Source organism: Podarcis cretensis (genome assembly GCF_951804945.1).
Source record: "Podarcis cretensis genome assembly, chromosome: 7".
Classification (NCBI taxonomy): Eukaryota; Metazoa; Chordata; class Lepidosauria; order Squamata; family Lacertidae; genus Podarcis; species Podarcis cretensis.
Genome location: NC_137176.1, coordinates 42,762,722 through 42,785,242, shown reverse-complemented (window position 1 = coordinate 42,785,242; position 22,521 = coordinate 42,762,722). Strand labels below are relative to the sequence as shown.

At 41.0% G+C, this 22,521-nt stretch overlaps 2 protein-coding genes and 1 long non-coding RNA gene across 6 annotated transcripts; 2 read left to right on the top strand and 1 right to left on the bottom strand.

Annotated features, from left to right (window-relative positions):
• Positions 1 to 24: 24 nt before the first annotated feature.
• Positions 25 to 7,674, top strand: LOC307219652. The gene is made up of 3 exons (XR_013840482.1): positions 25 to 199; positions 4,807 to 5,008; positions 7,471 to 7,674. It is a non-coding gene; the product is annotated as an uncharacterized lncRNA (long non-coding RNA).
• On the bottom strand, positions 930 to 15,673 carry CEP76 (centrosomal protein 76). Of its 3 annotated transcripts, none has more exons than XM_079982941.1 (13): positions 15,561 to 15,673; positions 14,978 to 15,062; positions 14,272 to 14,427; positions 13,676 to 13,757; positions 12,718 to 12,942; positions 11,704 to 11,889; positions 10,701 to 10,798; positions 8,837 to 8,965; positions 7,942 to 8,133; positions 6,117 to 6,283; positions 4,745 to 5,078; positions 2,945 to 3,162; positions 930 to 1,708 (listed from the first exon to the last, which is right to left on the bottom strand). In XM_079982941.1, exons 2-13 carry the CDS (start codon positions 15,038 to 15,040, stop codon positions 1,570 to 1,572), a joined length of 1,989 nt encoding a protein of 662 aa, XP_079839067.1. In that variant the 5' UTR covers positions 15,041 to 15,062; positions 15,561 to 15,673; the 3' UTR covers positions 930 to 1,569. The 3 variants fall into 3 exon arrangements, with proteins under 3 accessions (XP_079839067.1, XP_079839068.1, XP_079839069.1); XM_079982942.1 differs by having other exon boundaries at positions 14,978 to 15,053; positions 15,561 to 15,652; XM_079982943.1 differs by lacking the exons at positions 8,837 to 8,965; positions 15,561 to 15,673 and having other exon boundaries at positions 14,978 to 15,300.
• On the top strand, positions 15,535 to 22,378 carry PSMG2 (proteasome assembly chaperone 2). Of its 2 annotated transcripts, none has more exons than XM_079983005.1 (7): positions 15,535 to 15,649; positions 16,554 to 16,725; positions 17,961 to 18,019; positions 18,739 to 18,857; positions 20,004 to 20,174; positions 21,341 to 21,491; positions 22,063 to 22,378. In XM_079983005.1, the coding sequence occupies exons 1-7, from the start codon at positions 15,590 to 15,592 to the stop codon at positions 22,156 to 22,158; spliced, it is 828 nt and encodes a 275-aa protein (XP_079839131.1). In that variant the 5' UTR covers positions 15,535 to 15,589; the 3' UTR covers positions 22,159 to 22,378. The 2 variants fall into 2 exon arrangements, with proteins under 2 accessions (XP_079839131.1, XP_079839132.1); XM_079983006.1 differs by lacking the exon at positions 15,535 to 15,649 and adding an exon at positions 15,728 to 16,004.
• Positions 22,379 to 22,521: the final 143 nt, after the last annotated feature.

Sequence of the window (22,521 nt, the reverse complement as noted above, 5' to 3'; positions counted from 1 at the left end):
CGCCACCGCCACCACAGAGCGAGTCAGTCCGTGGCTGGAGGGGGAGGAGAGTATGGAGGGCGGGAGTCACCTCATAGCAACGCAATGGCGTCCCTCCTCGCCTCGGGCTCTGCTGGGTTACACTGCCGCCTGCCTGCGGGAAACAAGGACAGCAAGAAGCGGGGGGGGGAATGAACCAGGGGGAGAAGTGTACATACCGGTATATCATGTGTCCGGGTTGGGAGGAATAGCGCCAGCCACGAGGGCCGGCCTCCCCCAGGGAAGAAAATTAATTAGGCGCCAAAGCCTTCCGCATGGGGATTTGCCAAGCGTCAGGATATGACTAACTTGGCCGCAGTGCTTCAGTACTAAATTAATAAGGAGCCTGCCATTCCTCCCCCCAGCTAAACCCGTGAATTCCGGAGTGGTATTTCAGAATTAATTTGGGAGAAACGGACCCTTTGCTCAGAGGTCCAGGACAAGTTTTGTATGCAAGATGGTCACCTTCAGCCTTGTGACAAAGACCCAAGCAGGGTAGATAGATCCACATTGGCTCAAAGCATGGCCTTTACCATTCTTTCTGTTCTAGGGGTGGGTCCAGAGAGGGGAGACTTAGACTGGATCCTAAGCCTCAATGTGGTCACATCGCAGCCCAGCATACAGCACTATTTTAAAGGCTTGTTTTCCCTTTGCCAGGCTTAGGTACAGAATTGGGTTTAGATCTTGTATAACTTGACATCAGCTTGCTTTATGCCAAATTCTTGTGCACAGGACTCCTCCCTTAGCGACACTTTCTTAAATTATGATCACACACACAATCAACACTCTTTTTCCATTATGTTATGGTGTGTTCAAAGTGAAAGCAAAATGCATTGGTCTTTCAGTTTTATAATTTCACTGCAATTTAACAGGATACACGGATACACACACACACACACAAAGAGAGAGAGGTGAACTACAGAATATTTGGACACCAACTGACAATTAGTGCAGTCTTCCCTTTTGTTAAGAAATATAACTTTTATTACATAAAAATGTACATTTCATTTATAATACTTTAATTACACTTTATACAAAGATTTTCTGTCATGATACTCTGAACACAATCACACAGCCAAAACTCATAACATTATATTGTGGCAGAAGCCTTTACTAAAGGCATACCATTAAATACAATAATATTCAATCTTGTCTCTTTAAGGCTGTGATCCTAAGCACACTTAGATAAATGCTGCACTGAAATCAGTGGGATGTATCCAACACTGAGTAGAGTTCCAATTGCACAATGGGACTTTTCCTTCTTCACCTCCTTCCATACACACCCTCAAAATCTGCTCTGGAGGGTCCTCCAACCCACTGGAGCAGACAGGGGGTGCAGGGTGGAAGAGATGATGGGCAAGTTCAGTTGCGCAAGTGTAAGTCTGAGCAACTGGAACAGCAGTGCTGAGTACAAACCAATGGGATTTACTTCCAAGTAAATGTGTTCAGGATCAGAATGCAAGCCTGACATCATTAATAGTGAGAAGCATTTGACCTCAATGGGACTTTGACATAACTGTGGGGGATTTCAGTTCAAAGTGCAAGTGTTTCTTAGAGGACGGAACGGTATTTGCAAGCAAACATGATCCATACGGCACATGCAGATTCAGGATATGTGAAAACTCTGACACGAACTGCAAGTCGCACTTGGTCCCCTCTACAGCACAGTATTTCATCACAAAAAGGAGACCTATTTCGGGAAATGGAAACACAAAAACCAGTCACAACTGTTGAATTTCATACATTTTTTAAAATTGTAAGGATAGTGATCATTACAGAAGTGGTTAACTGCAGCCATTGTCTTAATCTGCAAATCTGCATACCTGAAGTTTGACATAGCAATTAACCATCCAATTGTACAAAGCCTTTGCTATGAATTTAGCCATACCAAGCACAGCTTACTCCACGAGTTATTTCTATGGCCTGAATGATATCATGCTGACTGATACATTTTGTCACAAATGTTGACTAACAGATGACCCATCTTCATCCAGAACACTTAACAGGTGTCCACTGACCAGAAATGAATATAAAACTAAAATATGAGTGAGCAGGACTACACAACCAATATTTGTTCATCTCTAGCTACATGTATAGGACGTGGGTGGCGCTGTGGTCTAAACCACAGAGCCAGAAGGTCGGCAGTTCGAATCCCCGCGATGGGGTGAGCTCCCGTTGTTCAGTCCCTGCTCCTGCCAACCTAGCAGTTCGAAAGCACATCAAAGTGCAAGTAGATAAATAGGTACCGCTCCGACAGGAAGGTAAATGGTGTTCCCATGTGCTGCTCTGGTTTGCCAGAATTGGCTTAGTCATCCTGGCCACATGACCTGGAAGCTGTCTGCAGACAAACGCCGGGTCCCTTGGCCAGTAAAGCGAGATGAGCGCTGCAACCCCTGAGTCGTCCACAATGACTTAACAGTCAGGGGTCCCTTTACCTTTACCTAGCTACATGTATAAAATAACCAGCTGTATACTTCAAGGTCCATATGAGAATTATTAAAAATTTAGCCTCAATTTTTCATGCAAGATATTATTAAATTATATCTCCTTTGTTTCCGTTTTCTTAACTTACATGAATATATATTATTCCCTTATGCTATGTCATATTATTTTTCTTTCGTAGGTCAGTAATTTTAACTTTTTTCTGTTTTATTGTAACTAATATTGAATCTTATATGTTCAGCCTTATATGATTAGCTATAAATACTTGTATCTGATATTATATTCTGATTATGTTATGCAACACTCTTGTTGTGATGGTCCTCACCAGTACTGTCACCTCTATCTATGCTACCCATGGCAGCCCTTTAGTGTTTGCACCCACAACATTTTTATCAAGATACCAGTATTGGCACCTTATTTTTTAACAAAAAAAGCACTGATTGTATGCAACACTACAACGTAAAAAGAGCAGAAGGAAGTTTACCGAAGGCACGCAGCAAATGCTCTCCTTGCATTTCTGTGTACAAAATGAATGGGAAATCCTTTGAATGTGTGTCCATCGGGTACTGCTCTCCTGATGGCATCTTGAAATTCTTCATTACCTGAAGAAACACCTGTGGTACGTTCAAGTTCATAGGCTGCCAAGGCTGGTGACAAGAGGTAGGAAAGTTGGTCGTCCCAAACTGTTGAAAGACCAAGGTCCTGTATGTTGAATCAAATAAAGAAGGGAATTAGGACTAGTAGGTACATAGCAATGCTTAGTTCACCTACTTAATAGAGTAAAATAGGAGTGGGGGAACCTTTTTTTAGCTCAGTGGTCCAGAATGTTTTCTCTCCCACCACTTTCAGACCAATTTATGGGGGGGGGGGAGATGTTATTGTTATGTCAGCTGATTTTTTTTGTCCACAGGTCTTCAGAAGTCCCTTTCAAAATGCTATACTGTATTGTGCAGCACTTTGAACAGGCACTGCACTTTTGGCTGAGCCAGGCTTTTACCTGTCCCATACCTGGCATATAATGGCAGGGCTAATGAGGCCAGCGGGCCAGAGGCTGCCCACCTCAGGTTAAAAGGTCCAAGAGTATATTTAGTTAGCAATAATAATAATTGAGCACAATTATTTCAAAATTCCATTTTTGGTCAGAATGTAATTACTACAGGGTGAGTATTTTAAAAGAGGCCCCGTGGAACATGTGTACTCTGTATCCACAGGGCTCTCTTTTAAAGGACTCACCCTGAACATAGGTAAAGGTAAAGGACCCCTGATAGCTAAGTCCAGTCGCGAATGACTCTGGGGTTGCGGTGCTCATCTCGCTTTACTGGCCAAGGGAGCTGGCGTTCAGCTTCCGGGTCATGTGGCCGCTTCTGGCGAACCAGAGCAGCGCAAAGGGTGGGCAGGAGCTGGGACTGAACAATGGGAGCTCACCCAGTTGCGGGGATTTGAATTTGCATGCAAAAGGTCCTAGCTGAAATGCCAAGTGTCTCCAGATAGGGCTGAGAAAAATTGAAGTCAGTGTTAACAATAGTGAGCTAGATATACCAGTGATATGGCTAACTAGAGGGCAGCTTCCTATGTTCCTTTAAAACAAGCTTCAAACATATTTGCTAAGTCTTAAGTATATTTTATAGGGACGTGGGTGGCGCTGTGGGTAAAACCTCAGCGCCTAGGACTTGCCGATTGCTAGGTCGGCGGTTCAAATCCCCGCGGCGGGGTGCGCTCCCGTTGCTCGGTCCCAGCGCCTGCCAACCTAGCAGTTCGAAAGCACCCCCGGGTGCAAGTAGATAAATAGGGACCGCTTACTAGCGGGAAGGTAAACGGCGTTCCGTGTGCTGTGCTGGCTCGCCAGATGCAGCTTGTCACGCTGGTCACGTGACCCGGAAGTGTCTTCGGACAGTGCTGGCCCCCGGCCTCTTAAGTGAGATGGGCGCACAACCCTAGAGTCGGACACGACTGGCCTGTACGGGCAGGGGTACCTTTACCTTTACCTTTAAGTATATTTTACATAAAGTAAATTGTTTTACTGGTAAACCAGACTGAGTAAAAGCAAATTGCTTTCAGTTTATGCACAGATGCATCTACATAAATCCGGAATTTCCGCAAGGTGTGGATAGTGCCTATGTACTTGCTTTCTACATATGTTGGGATAAAGCCAACTGTTCATACCATGAGTATCAAATGTAAGAAAGGAACTGTGTTGACTCAAATACATTTTGAAAATAACTTTTAACCTACTGAAATGCAGAAGCAGCCAAACACCAATTTGCACACAAATAATGGTATGTACCTTCCTGTGTTCTACCACTAACATTCTCAGTTGCAACTCCAGTTCGTTGCTTGTCACTGCAGCATCTACTGACGAAGCACAGAGAGGAGGAAAAGGAGGAAGTGCAGTTGTGGCTCCTGGAGAACATACAGATTTGATTGCTTCGCCACTCATTGGTTTCCATTTGGATTCATCATGCAAGTCAAAGGAACAGACTTCTACGGCATCAGTAGGCTGGCAGTTTGCCAAAAACTTGTGATGATTGAAGACACATCCTATTGTTCGGTAAGGATACAGTGGCTTGGGTTGTTCAACAATTGGAGGATCATCAGGTTTTATAGGATTGTGGATATATCTGAAAATTAATAGGTATGATTTAATAAGTTAACCTACAAAGTAAAGTAGTTTAAAGCCAGAATTAGGAAGTTCCCAAAGTGCTTCTCAGTTTACATAGACATTTGGCTGGTGCACAGAAAATACTGTCTGTTTTCATTGATCAGCTATGTTTAAGAAGTTGGGAGCGAGTCTCAGAAATGTACACTCCCCTTTAAAGCATGAACCCCATTCACCCAGGCCTAACAGTGCATGTCCAAAACCAAAATTTGAATCCATTTCCCTCATTTCTTAATGCAACACTTCATCAGAGTAGAGGCTACACACTTTGCCCTCACTCTTGTAGCTGCTCCTCATGTCGCTGTACCTTTCTATTCCAAACCAGGTATCTTCCATTGTACAACTACCCTTAAATGTAATGATTGGGCATTGTATTAAAAATATTGATTGCAGACAAGAGTTGAATGAAAATACACATGTTTTGTATGTATTGTCCACTTCTTATTGTGGCATTTCTCCCTACTGGGCTATCTGTCAATTCCTGCCTGAAATACTCCCTAGCCATATCCTAGAGAAGGAATAGGTTAAGTGTTGTCAGTCTGGCTATTGTGACATTTGCTGCCCATGATTAGTGCCATCATTATGTAATTGCTAGGAGAGCTGACTGAGAGCTTCAATTAGTTTTTCCAAAGTCACAGGCCAGCTGACTCCAAGTGGTGCCATGTTCTTTTAGTCTTGTGTTATTCATATGTTCCTGAGTAGCTACAGACTGAGCACAGAATATTTTCCAGCATGCCCAGTATTTGCCATTTTAGTGGAGCCATGCATTCAGGATGCCAGACATGTTCCTGCAATAAAACAAGCAAATAAAGAAGCCCCCAAAAAGAAGCAAAAACACATTAAAGCACATTAGGCATAACTGGGAGTTGGTTAATAAAATTTCTGTAGCAAATGACACACATGCAGACTGTTCAGATGCAACACTAAACTGTGGATTGGTATTATGTCTGAAGATTCCTTGAATTTGCCTTCAATTTTACAGCATAATCGATTTACTTACCTATGTCCTGTTAAACTCTCCCAGAAAGTGATTATTCCATCAATCCCGTAAGTCATTACCCAAGTGTGAGGAGCTCCTTTGGCCTTTGTTCCTACACAGACAAAAGCTTCTAGTCCAAATCCCAGTAGAAGACTGCACAAAAGGTTAGCATGATCCTCACAGTCTCCCTGAAGAGGGGAGGATATATTAAAACATATAACATGAGTTCATACCAAAAAAAAGTAAGGTGTCTTAAATTGACATCTAATGAAAATTTAGCAGATAATGGCAAGAATTCTCGATTTACAGATTAAAAATAAAAGCAATGAGGAAGAGTGAATTGCTTTGTTTAGGTTAGGGACAAAAATGTTGCCATCATGTTAACATAGATGTTATTAAAAAAAAGGGTTGACTCCAATGCTAGTCCTACTCAGATGAGGCCTGATTAAATGAATGAACATTACTTAGGTCCATTAATTTCAATGTATCTACACTGAATAAAATTTAATTCAATACAACCCACAGTTAGTATATGCAAGATTAAGAGCACAGGCAATCATTAACCTAGAATCAAGAATTTCACAGCCTTATACAGAAACTGTACACTAGGACTTATTCCTGGTCTTACTAGCACTACTAGAGAAAGCCATATGCCAAATTCTACTTGAGCAACATTCTGGAAAGTATAATTAGCTTCTATAGTTTAACAATACTGTAGCAGCCAGCATGATGGGCCAGAGATGCCAAGTTGCCTTCCTAACACGGATGTCACCACAGTTTATCAGGATGGGGAAGAGCAATGGTAAGGTTAGGGTTACTAGGACACATCAACAGGAGTGTCAGATTGGCTCCACCAGTGGATGTGAAGAGCCACAACCTCACCGCTACCTTGCCCTGCCCACCCCCATCATGCTGGCTGCTACTGGTGGTAAGCTTCCTTCTCTGCTCATGCCCACAGCCATTTCTCCCTTACATGGCATGGAAAAGCTTTCATAGGAGGATGTGTATTGGGACACCCACAACTGTTGTCAATGAAACTGTGTACTTTCTAGCTGGTCATACTAGAGTGGTATAGCATCCACTGTAGTCCAGGCATTATATGTGCAACACTTTCTGCATATTTACAGAAGAAATTCAATAAGCAATTAAACACTTCTTAATCTTCCAAATGCTGCTGTAACACATCTACCATGTGGGTTTTTTAAATATTAAGTGGTTTATAAATGCTTTTAAATAAATAAGCTCATACTAAGTTCATCTAGCCAAGTTTATGAAATAAAATATGGAAAATTGTCTGCAACAGAAGTACTGAACAGTATTGCAATGCATGTGCATGTGGGTGTGTTTACTGGCCATTTCACTCTCCCTGCTTCAGGCCTGCTGCTGCAGAACATTAGGAAATGCAGCATGCAATTTGGGTGCTGAAGCTAAGATGGGACAAAAGTTTGCATGAATACCAAAGTGCAAGATTTCTGGATAGATTCAAAGAATCATAGAACTATAGAGTTGGAAGAAGCCACAACTTAAAACAGATTTATACAATGAATTGATATTACACAATAAAATTTTGAATTACAATGGTACCTCTAGATACGAACGGGATCCGTTCTGGAGCCCCGTTCGCATCTAGAGGTAAACGTAACTAGTGACAGCGTGTCTGCGCGTGCGTCACTTTTTGCCACTTCTGCGCATGACGTCATTTTGAGCGTCTGTGCATGCGATGAAACCCAGAAGTAACGCGCTCCGTTACTTCCGGGTTGTCGAGGAGCGCAACTCGAACGCGTTCAACTCGAAGCATATTTAACCCGAGGTATGACTGTATAGTATCTTAAGGAGTGTCAGGTACCTTATTTCTACATAGAAAAGCCAGAAGAGTACACCACTGTTCTTGTTTACTATTTCCTCCACCAATGATAGGGGCTCTTTCATAACCAAGCACACTGACAAATCTCGCCGCTTGCCTGGGCGTGTCTAGAAGTCTGCCTGCTCGAAGAGGCTTGACGTATGAACAGACTGGCCTGTTTATCCCATTTTCATCCTGCATATAAAAATATACAAAAGGCTATCAAATGAAGTTTAACCGAAAGAAAATATGGAAACAATTATCTTCCATATAAAAAATGGGATTCTCTACCACAGCTGCTCTAGAACTTCCTTTCCCATTTGTGCCTCCAACAAAAGCAAGAACGCTTAGGTTTTTTTATTGTGGTTTGGAAGATAGCAGGTTTTACGGTTATAGCTACACAATGTCCTGCTTTACTCCATTTCAAGGTTACTTCTATAAAAGAACTACAAATGTTTCATTCTTATTAGAGTGCAAGGGTGATGAGAAGGGAAAGATTGTCATCTTACTTTCAAAATCCTGCTCCTGCCAAGGTGCATGAGCAATTCCATCAACAACCTACACTGAGAGCTAAGCAGGAAGGAACTGATAGGGAGATTCATTGTCACTCGGAGATAAACTTATTTAATTGCATAGGCCTGTCTAGTGGAATGAGTGGAAGGGCCAACCAGTCTAAGGAGCTCCTCCTCTACTGCAGGAAAACAAGTGTTTTGAATCAGTAAAACATAAGGCAGCCAAGACTTATGGGGTAGAATAGTTTACACTCTGACAAATTAACTGTTAAATATTCCAGTTCTCAACAATGAATACAATACAGGGTTGTACTGGAAAAACCAGTAAATTTGGACCTGTAAATTTGGAAAAACTAGTAAATTTTGGAAAAAATAAGTTGACAGACCTGTGCAAAAATTTTCACCAGTCTTGTGTTGTGTGAAGTCCTAATCTGCAGATATTCTCTCCACCACTGCTTAGCATAAACAAGAAACAGGCGTTCTTTTTCTGCTGTTTTCTGGCGTTCTAAAGAAAACTGAAATTCAGAAACGAACACTATGTGATATATGTATGTACATACATTTTAAGCCCTATTTCCCAGAACATGTACAAAAGTGCCTTGGATTCTGACTGCTGCTTTTCAGAAGAACATATATAGACTGGTTGTGCCTATTCCAATGCTGTCATTGGCTTTGAATAAAATGTCAATAAAGGAAACAGAAATAGGTTTGGACATTTTTTTCTCCTAGCAGAGTATTCCAAAACTTGCTTTGAAGCAATAATATGCAGGAGTCACAGAATCATATAATTCACCCTGGACATTTTTATTAAAAGAATGTACATTGATTTCAAACACTTAGGACAAGGAACTATGATTTGTTTTCTATGTACATTGTTGATACACATCAAGAGATGATTTATCAAGTTCCACATTACTCAAATGTAGTTTCCACCAGATACACAAGGACTAATCTGTTTAATCCAGAATACTATGGGCTCCTTCATACAGATGAAGGGATCCTCAAAGAATTACTGGAGAGTGGGGCTTCCCTGCTTCCCACACCAATATCCATATATTAGGTGTGGATTTTTGCAGAGCACACATATCTATGCACGTAAGTTTACATTTGCAGAGGAAAAGCTTAAGACGTGGATGCTGCAGATGAGGCAAAGCCACACAACCTTGGGAGTGGGACCAGCAACGCAACCCAATTCTCTAGTAATCACGCGAGGACTTCTTTACCTGCAGGGCTTGTGTGCTACAAAGATCAGAAGCAGATAAAGTAAAACTGAAGAAATAATTCTAGGGAACATCAGTAAACCATGATACTAAGGAGAAGGGAGAAATTTATTGCCCAGTCTGATCTACATGCATATGTAGAAAAAGACAGAAAAGTGGTTGTTTGGGCAAACTACAGTAATAAATTCATGCTGTCTGGTTTAACTAGTGGATATATATATATATATATATAAAACAGCTGATGGACAGTGCCCTCTTGTGTCAGTCTTGATGGTCAGAACAAAAAATGGGAGGAAATATGAGCAAAAAAAAAATCTCTTTTAAGAATACTGTATGTAAGCTTGCTTTGCTAATTCTCCAAGCCCAAGGCAAACAGATCCATAACCACAGGATTGCCTTTTTATTCCGTGTTCAATATTAATTGTAATATGACATGTCTGTTGAAAAGGAATGGGCTAAATCTGACAGCATGATTTAGATTACAGGCATAGGCAAACTTGGCCCTCCAGATGTTTTTGAGACTACAATTCCCATCATCCCTGACCACTGGTCCTGTTAGCTAGGGAGGATGGGAGTTGTAGTCCCAAAACATAGTTTGCCTATGCCTGATTTAGAATAATGAAGGCATATGAAAGTTGTCAGATGGCTGGAGACTTTCAACTCTCTTGTTAAAATGCTTAATCTCTAAATGAGTAGGATACTGGAGGGTGTTTTTTAAAGTAATGAGTGTTATAGTTTTATTACGATAGCAAAAGTTACTGAATTTTGTAGCAGATTATGCTGTTAGTTTGCTTGATTTTCATTTTAAATTGTGTTTTACTCTTTAATGTACTGCAGAAGTAATAAAGATTTAAGTTTGTAGCATGACATCAGTCTTGATTAATCAGGAGAGGGACATCTGCAGAACATTTGTGACTGATTGCAATGAAACATATATTCAGAGTTCCTTTATTTAGAATAACATTAAATCAATCTGAATTGCATTAAAATAGTAATGCTTAAAAGAGTGCTTATATAAGTTCAGACTTACCTGAGTAGTAACTATTTCCTGAGAAAGTGTCTTATTTAGCTTTGGATACATTTCAAGTCTGATATTAAGTACTCCAACAGAAACTTTTGATTCTGTACCTTTGGACCAAAATACATGGCTTGATAAGAAAACAAATAATTTTTTTTTTAATGAACAACAACTCTACAGTGTACATTAAAAAGTCATCAAACAATAATGACAATTATTTTTTACAGCTTATAAAGTAACTTTGTTAAAACAACAACTATATTCCTGATTTTGTGTGTGGCATTTCATTATATTTGGAGCAGTTGAGGTTTTTGCATTTCCTGGTATTACTTGCTTTGTTACTATTAATAATATTTATAAAATTCTAAGTATAACTCGTTTTTATGTAACCAAGGAGCATATACTTGGGATTCAAAGCCACATCACACTCAATTATATATGTAATTACATAAAAGAATTTCTATCAAAAGGGCCTTCTTTGCAAACAATTCCAAAATGTGCATATCAGATTCTGACATCTCTAACATGTATCTTGCTGGAGGGTATAAATTCTTTTTTAATAGGTGGTGTCAGATACCATCTGTACTGCATTTTGCAATGGGTTTTTTCCATTGTTATTAACATCACATTTTAAATATGTTTATATATCCAATTCTATTCATCACTGTAAAATATATTACCTACACCCCATTGCCACTTAATCTAGTAGAAGGCTTTTGCTCCATGTTGACTGAAATGTTATACCAAATGGCTAAGGTTCCTTTACCAGACTGGGTAAATATCACATTTTCTCTCTTTGTTAACAAAAACAAATATATATTTTAATAGAGCAGGTATTCAAATAGCAAAAAAAAGTGTTTAAGCTCATTAGGTGATATGCCACTAAATCATACTACACAACACAAGTTTTGTCAACTAAATTAAACCCTTACTGCTCCTGTCTCATTTTGAGTAGTCTGTCACACTCAGACAATATTGTTTTCCACTGTTGAAGTACGGTAGTCTTAAAACTTACCTACACCCAGAAGTTCAATAGCAACATTTGTAATCCTGTTCTCTGCACAAAGGACAGACCGCCACTCTAAGAAATAGGATGCTACTAATGTGGTCTCACCAGATGTGTCTGTTTTGATCAAGACAATATGCACTGGATCACAAATTGATAGCATAGTGGTTGCATCTGCCATTTTACTTGCTTCACCTGTCAGCGGGACACCAAAATGAAGTTAAGAACTCATTTCTGTTAAAAGCATTTCCCATCCACACAGGCAACCCCTGATTTGCAGGGATTGCATTCTGGAGCATTGCATATGACAGCAGAACACAATTGACCTGTATAAAAATACGCAGAATGAGGGTGGGGAACTTGTGTCTTCCAGATGATGCTGGACTCCAACTCCTATAAATCCCAGGTCATTGGTCATGCTGGCTGGGGCTGCTGAAAGTTTGAGTAGATGATCATCTGGAGGGCCAGAGGTTCCCCAATATAGAATAGCATAATGAGTTTTGATTGCTGATCATTACTTAGAAAGCTATTACCAAGGCACTTGAAGTGAAACAGCAACTCACTCAAGCTTGCCAACTTTCTCATTAGAGCAGATAATTGAGTACAAGATCTAATAGAATTTTAAAACATTTTCAAATATATTTAAATTATCAAGATATGAAAGAGAACTAGAAGAAGCCAAGGAATAACAGCAGTGGTGAACATCTAGCCTGACAAGGCAGTTCCTCCAAAAGTATGCCCACTGCCTAGATATATGACAGGTATGAGACAGGCAAAGATGTAGCTGCAAAGGGAAGATCAGGATCCTTAAAAAGGAACTCTGTTTCTTTGATCCTTTGTTTCAAAACAAGTAGGAAAAGGGACATAAAGGCAAATGTTTGGAATTGTGGGGCCTCTTAATGAAATGCTGAATGTTAAAAAAAGAATGCAGGCTATATTACTGTTTATGGAACAATTACTCTTGGACTATTTCTGAAGCGCAACCCAACACATTATTCATTTTTAGACTGCAGGCTTCCTTACCTAAGCTTTCCTTATATACTTCAAGTAGAAAACCATCACTGAAATCTGGTTCACAGGCACATGGGACAGGTTTAGAGCGGAAACGTTGGTTTCGGAAATGCAAGCAAAGTGTCAAAGTAGAACAAATTTGACCAGGTAAAGGTTCTGATTCCTGCAGATGTTCCAGAAAAGCTTTTCCACCCAAAACCTGAAGATAAAGATACCTTCGTGTTGGGTCAATATTTGCTGTGAAGTGTAACAATAAATATAAAAGGGTTGCAAGCAGATCATAAAAAATGTATTTAACATAAATAGGAAACACTAGAAAGTAGGTTTAAAAAAGTAGTTAGCCAAGATGTAGGGTTACAACAACAATCATGGCAAACAACCACAATCCATTCATCCACAGAGTGCCCCATCTTGTAATTCCCCAACCAAGAAGGTTATCTAGGGATAGTCCAAAATAATCCTGCCTGGTCACTTATCTGAGAATTATTCTCCAAAATTCCTTCCTGACTTATGATCATATTGTTCTCATACATCTACATTTTCTAATTTGCTACATCAAACTAGTCTTAGCAGATACTTGGTAACATGTACAGTATATGTACATACCAACCTGATCATAATTAAGTTGAATACAACCCAGACTTTATAACTAATATGTCTCCTCGTGAACTGAGCAGGATTCTGCTTGCACAATGTGACTTCACTTTCCTCTCCTTCCTCCTTTCAGCCCATCCATTCCAAAAATCTGCTATGAAAGTTATGGGAAACCCTCTGAAGCAGATATGGGGGGTGGGGGTGGCAGGAGCTGCTTGGGGCAGAAGAGGAAGCTGAAGCTCCACTGCATGAGTGGAAGTCCACTTGAACAACATTTGATTCCACTCCAAAAGCCTTACAATACTAGTTTTAAAATATACATACATTTAAAATACAAAATCAGTACATCAAATACTCAAGGTAATATAGAACATACTTTTCTTCAGCACTGCTGCCTGTCGGTCAACAAAATGAGTAGAGGGTTTTGGAGTTGAAGTAATTTCTTTGTCATTTATATCCTAGAAGTACATAAAGATATCATTAAGGACACCTTCAAGTCAGTCTCCTACAATCCTTCCAACATAATTAAAAACCCCAGAAATACATTATGCTCTACCAAAATATTCATCCAGGGGACACTTCACATGACACAAATCCAAAGATACTAGGAGACACATCACAGGGAGCTACATACAGTTAGGAGCTCTGGGTAAGGCTCACTTGCATCAAAATACAGGTTTGTAAATATCACTTTTTTTTTAGCTAGAACAATGCAGGAGCTCATTAAAACAATGAAGTGACTCATAGGGTTTCTGTAGTTTACAGGCTCTCAATGCATCCAGTACTTCCAAGCCATGCAATGAAAAATAGATTAAACTTACTCATAAAGGACTACAATCACACAACCTCCTTTTTAATTCTGCATCACACTGAAATAATTCAAAAGTGATTTTGTATAAATACAGCTGTATTTAACTATGCCATGCACTTCCTGTATCACACCAGGAGAGTTTTTCTTCAAATTATACTCACTGTTACAAAATTTAGTTCTTTCATAACATCATCAATGATTCCTCGCCGTGTGAGGGCTTTCATTAGATCTTCTTGGGATAGTTGCTGATGTTGAGGTGGCAGTTCTTCACGTATGGTCTCAGCAAGCACTTCTCGAATCCTGCTGTGAACATCCATCTAAACAGAAACATTTCTGTTAACATGTGATACAGGCTCTGAATGAAATTCAATACAACCTTTATATGATTTTAAAAGATAATTCCAAGAAAGAGAACAGTTTTTAATGCTCTCATAGCATTCAGATGAATGTTCTCTTAGTTATATGTGCACATTTTGGACATGTTCTGGCTTTGTTCCAGTCATCAGAGAGCAACCTAGGAAACCTGTTTGTCATTCATTGCATCATTAATAGACTTCTTATAAATCAAGCCAGTTCTTTTGTATGCTTACTGAATAAATGAAGCTCCTTTCATCATATAAAAAAACAAAGAATTATCACAACTGCTTTTTAAGGTTGCAGCCCCAATCTCAATCATCAGGTTGCAATATCAACACTTACCTGGAAGGAAGCCCTATTAAAATCAGTGGGATGTAGACAGCTAGATACAGATACAGGCTTCCTCTGCTACAAGCCTCAGATAACATATGGGAAAACCGCTTTGGAGGATATTTAAAGATAGGTTCCTCCTCCTTTCCCAGCGGTGCTTTCAACGCGGAGAGCCCTTACCTTAGTTAACTGCTGGTGAATAATCTGTTTGAGCTCCGAGGCTTTCTCCGGAGGCAGAGCCATGGCTGGGCAGCTGCTACAATTTCTTGGGGAGGGAAACGAAAACGAGCTGGGCGTTAACTTTAAGGGGATCTCCCGAAAAGGAAAGAGCGGCTTTGACACCAGGGAGACGCGAACCCTCCCGCGCACTCACCCGCCTGTGTCCAGACCAGCTTTTGCAGAGCTCCCATTGGCTCAGTCTTCAGCCAACCAGAAACGGAAGCCTCACCCGCAGCCGGGAACGGGGCCTTCTAGCTCAACCGCCTTTCGAAACAGCCCCGCCTCAGAGGCTGCCCTCGGCAATCGCCTGCTGGCTAAACGGAGCCTTTACTCCCGGGCTCCCATCTAAACCCCACCACTGCAAACACAGCTCGTGCTTTTCTCGAAGTTGCTATCTCGGCGCAGTAGGTGGCTTTGGATAAGGCCGCGGCGTGGGAAGGGGAGATTGTGACAGGCGCTTGGTTAAACAGCACGCCGTGCCGCTGAGAGATAAAGGCCCCCTCAAGGAGGAAAGAAATCACGCCCCCCAACCACCCCAGCCTACGCGTTTGCGTCTATCTTCCCGTTGACAAGATGTTCGTTTCCTGCGATGGCTCCGCGTGCCCGGACTTCAAAGGCTTCATGCTCCTTATGGTAACGGAGATCGCTTCTCGGGGGTTGCGCGCGCTGCTGTTGTTGCCCGGGCAGCCGGGCGGCTGTCAGTCAGTCGAGAAGCGGGGAGTCAGGGGGAGAGGTTCCGCCTCCTCCTCCTCCTCCTTCGCAACCTCGGTGGGCTGGAGGGAGAGCGGGGATTAAAAATAGGTGCGGAGGGGGGGGGGGAGATTGGGGCACCCGCCAGACAAGAATCGCGGGGCCACTTGCCCTTTGATGGAGGTTGCACTAAATGTAAAAGGGACGAGGAGGGCATAGAAGGAGCAGAGTGGATCTCCTGAAGGAGGAGCTAAAAAAAAAAAAAGCCTCTCACGTGAAGCATGTTAGCCTGAGAATGGTAATCCCTACAACTGCAAAACCGACTCTACAAAACTAAATTCCTGCTATTGTTAAACTAATAAATTTTCTAAGCACTGTACAGTGGTACCTTGGGTTACATACGCTTCGGGTTACATACGCTTCAGGTTACAGACTCCGCTAACCCAGAAATACTACCTCAGGTTAAGAACTTTGCTTCAGGATGAGAACAGAAATCGTGCTCCGGCGGCCCGGCGGCAGCAGGAGGCCCTATTAGCTAAAGTGGTGCTTTGGGTTAAGAACAGTTTCAGGTTAAGAACAGACCTCCGAAACAAATTAAGTACTTAACCATAGGTACCACTGTACAGAGATTCTCTGTGTCTGTCCTTTTGCTGCATTTCATGTCCCTCCGACCTCACTTTTCACAACGCCCTTCTCCCAAATCCTAGGATGATGCTTTGCGCATCTGATCAACTAACTGTAAACGTGGGCATCTTGATAGTTAAAACTAGAAAAAGTAAGCTGTTATGGATTATGTAGCTCATATGTGTCCATCATTTCATTTCATCTACATTTTTTCCCATTTCAGCCTGCTGTATCAGTGGGGAATGTTGGCCAGCTAGCTGTAGATTTAGTCATTTCCACAGTTGGCATGTCCAAAGTTGGTTACTTTTACACTGATTGTCTTGTGCCGATGGTTGGAAATAATCCATATGCAACGACAGAAGAGAATGCAACAGAACTTTGTACAAATGCTGAAGGTATGTGCTGTAAACACAAATCTTGTCAAGACACCCTAGAAAGCAACCACACTTCTTCAGTCCTTAGGGTCAGTACAGGCATTTGAAAATCTGTGCAGAGCAACCACAGGGAGAGAGGGAGAGAGCTTCTGACTTGGAGTTTGCTTGCTTTATTTATTTACTTATACATACTTTTCATAGAAAATATCTCAAGGTGGTATTCAAACTAAAAACAGTAAATAGTAATACATCAGTAAGAGCTGATTGCTAAATAATCTCAGGTTTGAAAGGCCTGTTTGAATAATACCATTTTTAGAAAGCACCTAAAATGAGCAGGGATGGCTCCTGCCTAACCTTTGTTGGCAAGGAATTCCACAGGGTAAGGCCTGCCACACTAAAGGCTTGGTCCCTGGGAAAGGCCAGATGAACCTCAGGTGCATGTAGGACCATCAAATGTGCCCCATCAGAAGACTTCATAGCTTGTAGTTGCTGCCTTCTAGCAGCAAGTCATATGAGATGAGCACTGAAGTTTTTGTTCATAATACACTTTCAAATTGCCACCAGGAAGCAGCACACGCAACTAGGGATGTACTTAGGTAGCTGCATCATGAGACTGCTCAAACTATTCCATGTGAAGACAGTTTCAAACATCTTACTTTGCTTTTAGAGTGTGAGCACTGAAGTTTTCCCTTGTGGGAAGCTTGTTGTAGTTATCACTCTAGCATCTAAATTGATAGTCAGCCCAGCTGACAAGTGGGTTGTGTATAAATAACTGTTAATTGTTCTTATGTTTATGTGTTTACAGTCTCTTGCAAACGTGCTTAATCGAGACAGTTACTCGTTTGCTGGGACATATGTGTGTCCCCACCCCCAAAAAATTAATCTTCTAAAGAATTGCTACGAGATCCCTGATATGAATGATTCTAAAGGTTCAATATCATAAATGAAATTGGGATGGGTTCAGAAATCTTGATAGCTATGTGAAAGCATATAAAGTAATATTGCCTTCTGTTCTAATGGGTATTGTTTGTAAGTTCTGAAACAGGTTCATTTCATTGGGACTTACTTAACTAAATTGTTGCATTTGCGAAAGCCAGCAAAAAAAATTCACAAAGGGACATTTACCCCTCTCCTCCTCCAGATCTGTTCCAGAGGATTGAGAGAACCCTCAAACCAGCACAGGGCAGGAGGAGAGGGGAACTAAATGTAATTTAATGTGGGTCTTGATAGATTGTTTATGCTACTTCTTCCTGTAGTGTATGCAGCACCTTCTAAACAGTTGGCTGTTCTACAAATCAGATCACTGTTCATAAAGGTATGTGTGTCCATTGCAAGTAGTCATGTTATTAGACTTCAAAAGTAAAAACAGATAATGAAAAATCTTCAAGTCCTGACGGTGAGTGATTAAAATTGTCCTATGAGATGTATAATTAACTGTGGGTTAGATGTGGAGTGAAACTTGGGTAAAGTAATGCAGTTGTCCTGGCTCCTGTCTGCTGGAGTTCACTGTCAGAATCCCAAGCCACTCCAGACTCTTATGAGGGAATTGGGCATCCAATTCCAGGATGTAGAAATAGAAATATTTTTTCCTGCTTGTGGAAGGCACCTTTTAATTCAAATCCATTTCTAGAAAGGTGCCAAATACATTGAAACAACAGAGGATGAATTAAAAAAAAAACACCACCAAGAATCTGACAGACGTTTAAGATGTAAGTTAACAAATAATCAGTCATCAATTGCTGAATTCAATAGGGTAATTATTCACTGGAAATGGCAAAATAGGTGGTAAATTGGCATCATTTCAGTATATGGCTTTCCAATAAATCCTTTGAGCTGTTATATGTTGTTACGGCTCTAAAATACAACTTTGCCAGTCAAGATGGTCTTACTTTTTAAAGGTCACAAGAAACAAACAGCTAAGAAAACATACCACTGCATAATTAACAATTCAAAAACGTTTGAAGTCCTGAAGACTTAACATGGCAATTTGAAACAACTTTCTAACCTCTTCTTCCCCCCCTCCTTGATGTAAAGAATAAATATAGGTCCTTTTGTCAGACGCTACTATCCTGGGTGAAAAGTTGCAGTTTTGCCAAAATTGTTCTTCTGTCCAGCAGCCATGCTTACCAGCGTAATGACCAACAGCTTCATGGGTATGTCTGTGCCAACTGTTAGAAATGTTTTTTTAAGGGCGGAATCCATCGTCGTATGAGTGGAGTTCTATTCATGTAGCTGAAATTTACCTTCCTCTGCTTCCCGCAGCACTGCCCTATCCACCCTCAAAATCTGCTCTGAAGGGTTGCGGGTCCACTTGGGGCAGCTTTGGGTGTGGGGGCTGCATGAATGCTTCTTATGAGCAGGTCTGTTTGGTGCCCAGACAGCTTTGAATACAACCTGATGTTTTAATTTAATTTTGTGCTTTGATCTACAATCACCTTAGCTTCCCAGAGCATCTTTCAGTACCCCGAAAGAAGCCATAAGTGCAGTGTGTCATAAATACATGTTCAGTCTTTCTATCAGTAGCTGCATGAACCCCGTAAGATAGGTCAGTCTCAGGCCTGAGTGTTTTTCAGAGATGGCAGTTGGTGTTCAATGCACTTATTCCATTAACGCAAGGACTTTTGGCTGCTCAACAGGGCTGCCCTTCCTTTTCCTGTACCAATGGCTCTCCAGAGCTGATCTGAGGAGGTTGCAGGATATGCATTGGGATGTGGGGGGAATTCTGTTGTGAAAATCCTGGAACAGATGTGTTGGATACTGCCCAATTTTTATTTATTTAGAAATTTTCTGATCTGCTTGACGTAAAAAGCATGTTAGAAAATAATTAAATAACTCATAAAACCATAAAAGGTAAAATGCTACAGCAGAGAAACAGAGGCAACATGAGAATCTCTCTATTTGGGCTGGTGTTGGATCAAAGGTGTGTTTTAGTGTTATATTTTAATACATCCTCTTATACTAGAAATCATTAGGTACTTGAGAATAGGACAGGTTATAAATACTGTTTAAACCAGCTCCAGCCTCACCACACTCCAGTTATCCATGCCCAAGAAAAACTTCCTTTTTCTTATTTTCCGTCTTTGATCTAAAGTTACCTACAACGTTTTTGTCATCCACAAAGTCCTGTTATTCTAGCAGGCTAGAGTAATTTTTTTCCTTTTTCATGTGCATATGCAAAAATGTGTTTCATGACAAAGGTGTAATTCAGCATGCATTACAAATCAAATAAACCTGCTTTTTCAAAGTTCCCAACTGTAATTTGTGGCAGCTTATGTGTATATCTCATGGTTTATTGACAGTACCTCATTGCGATATTTGCTTTCGTCTGCTGTTGAGAAAGCAGTTGGAGATCAAATGCAGAGACTGAACAGGAGAGAACTGGAGCAAACAGCTGCTTTCCCTGAAGTAACAGATGAGAAAGTGTTCCACATTCCAGGAGGTGGTATCACAAAACTATTGTTCACTGAAAGGTTGGTGAGACAGTAAAAAAAAAATAATATTGAAAATTACCATTATAAAGTGCCAGTGAAAGGCACTTTGCACTGAAAGAGGACACAAATACCTTATCAAGTAGCACCAAAGTTAAAATTAGCACCTCAAATTACTCTGAAGTTGGAGTGCAACATGTTATCAAAGGATAATTTAAGAAACTAATCACCAGAGCTTGGTCAGATAACTAGCTCTAAAATTCTCTGTTCTCAAGAGTGGATACCAAGAGGAAAAGTTGGTGTTTCTGTTTAGTTGTGTCTAATTAATCCCTTCTGGATTCTGTCAAGAAGAGCCAATCCCTTAAAAAGGTAAAGGTACCCCTGCCCGTACGGGCCAGTCTTGACAGACTCTGGGGTTGTGCGCCCATCTCACTTAAGAGGCCAGGGGCCAGCGCTGTCCGGAGACACTTCCGGGTCACGTGGCCAGCGTGACATCGCTGCTCTGGCAAGCCAGAGCCGCACACGGAAGCGCCGTTTACCTTCCCGCTGGTAAGCGGTCCCTATTTATCTACTTGCACCCGGAGGTGCTTTCGAACTGCTAGGTTGGCAGGCGCTGGGACCGAGCAGCGGGAGCGCACCCCGCCGCAGGGATTCGAGCCGCCGACCTTTCGATCGGCAAGTCCTAGGCGCTGAGGCTTTAACCCACAGCGCCACCTGCGTTCACACTTATTCAAGCTCAAAGCAGAGCTCTGTTGTTAATGTACCTGTCCTACTGTTCTCCACTCCATTCCTCTTGGTCCTTTTAAGGTCTTAAAATTTCAGGGAGTATCTTGGTGATTCTCAGACAGTCATTGTGCTGTAGCAAACGGCATGGAATTCTTGCTTCATTAAGCTTGGTTTTTATGTCACCTCAGCTTACTTTAAGAAAGAAAAATGCTGGATTAGCTGGATTGTTTTACTTGTTTACTTTGTGTTTACGTGTGTGTGATTCTATGGCTTGTAGGAGGGAGAGGGAACCTGTGGCCCTCCAGATATTCCAAGACTACAACTCCCAGCAGGCTTGCCAATGGCTAGAGACAGTGTGAGTTGTAGTTCAACATCTGGAGGTCCGCATTAATCCATTTCAGGCTTACAACCCAAACATGAGCAAGAGGGCCAGCAGAGAATTTTTCTGTCCAGTTATTTAATTGGCTTTGCTTTTATTCCAGTTGTTCAAAAGGTATTCCAATGATAGTTTTGCTGAAATTTTGCTCAGAGGGAGACAATATCCCTGATGCCCTGGCTCTTGCTGACTACCTTAATGAATGGCTCCAGCTAACTGCAAACCAAGTAAAAGTATGCCAGCCCACGGTAAACATGGTAGGTTTTTTAGTTTTGGAATTCTAGGCCTTAGAAAGGTGTTTCTAAAGTGAAATTACGAATACTCTTGCAACATATGAATATTGTTGTACTGTAACCTTTGCCCTTTGGTCTTCAGGGGCAATGGGTTGGATCCAGAGTTGCTGTTTAGTGAACAGAAGGGCTCCTTCTGCAACCTTTGGATCGGCTTTTCACAGGGCTATGGGAGGATGGAGGAATTGACAAAAAATTGCCTCAGAGCCCCTGCCCTGAGGCATATTATAGGGTGCATGCTTCGTTCTCACCTGGCATTTGTCATGGGGGTGCCTTGAAACAATTTGTATGCTTGGGGACACATCATGGCTGCACATCTGGAAGAAAAATTCAGGGAAGTTCCTTCATTCAGACTATTTCCTTAGAATGGTTTGAAATTGTTGACAATAGACGGGGAGCTGCAGGATGCATTAGAACACTTTTACTTAAAAGTCATATAATTGAATGCTAGAGTGTATATAAATACATGTGTTTGAGACAATGTGCTTTTGCTACTTGAGAATAAAACTGTGTTGTGACTTTTGTTTTCTGAAATTAGGAAAGCTGCAGTTCTCCAGCTAAATCTTCCAGATGGAAAATACCAAGTTCCTGGAAATTACTCTATGGCAGTGGACTTCCACCTGCGTTGTTTTAAATTCTCTTCTTCTTTTGTTTATGGACCACTTATTTAAAATTTAAGTTTTACACTTTGGGTTCTAATATGAATAATAGCTGTGCATAACCTTGTGTGAAACTGAATGAGCAGATCTTACTGCCAGAGATATTTTAAAATGCTGAGGCTACCTAAAGAAAATTGTAACATACAACTATACAGAATGAAAATACTTTCCCCATAATAAATTCATTATCTGTAAGCTTTTAGTTTAGCTTAACTTTTGAAACATTCCAGGCCTTTTCTCATTCTTATTCAGATGCTTAATTACTTCTGCCTTAATTCATGCAGTTGGAAAAATCCAGGTAGTTGATATGCAAACAGAGTCTGAAAACATATTCCATG

Bases quoted from the DNA above. Each gene is read 5' to 3' on its own strand.
- CEP76 (XM_079982941.1), bottom strand. From the start codon at position 15,040: ATGGCTCTGCCTCCGGAGAAAGCCTCGGAGCTCAAACAGATTATTCAC. The intron at 14,428-14,977 runs GTAAGGGCTCTC...GTTTCTGTTTAG, and splicing joins TTCACCAGCAGTTAACTAAG to ATGGATGTTCACAGCAGGAT. The intron at 8,966-10,700 runs GTAAGTCTGAAC...TCTGAATTTCAG, and splicing joins AGGAAATAGTTACTACTCAG to TTTTCTTTAGAACGCCAGAA.
- PSMG2 (XM_079983005.1), top strand. From the start codon at position 15,590: ATGTTCGTTTCCTGCGATGGCTCCGCGTGCCCGGACTTCAAAGGCTTC. The intron at 15,650-16,553 runs GTAACGGAGATC...TTCCCATTTCAG, and splicing joins AAGGCTTCATGCTCCTTATG to CCTGCTGTATCAGTGGGGAA. The intron at 18,020-18,738 runs GTATGTGTGTCC...CTTGATGTAAAG, and splicing joins TCAGATCACTGTTCATAAAG to AATAAATATAGGTCCTTTTG.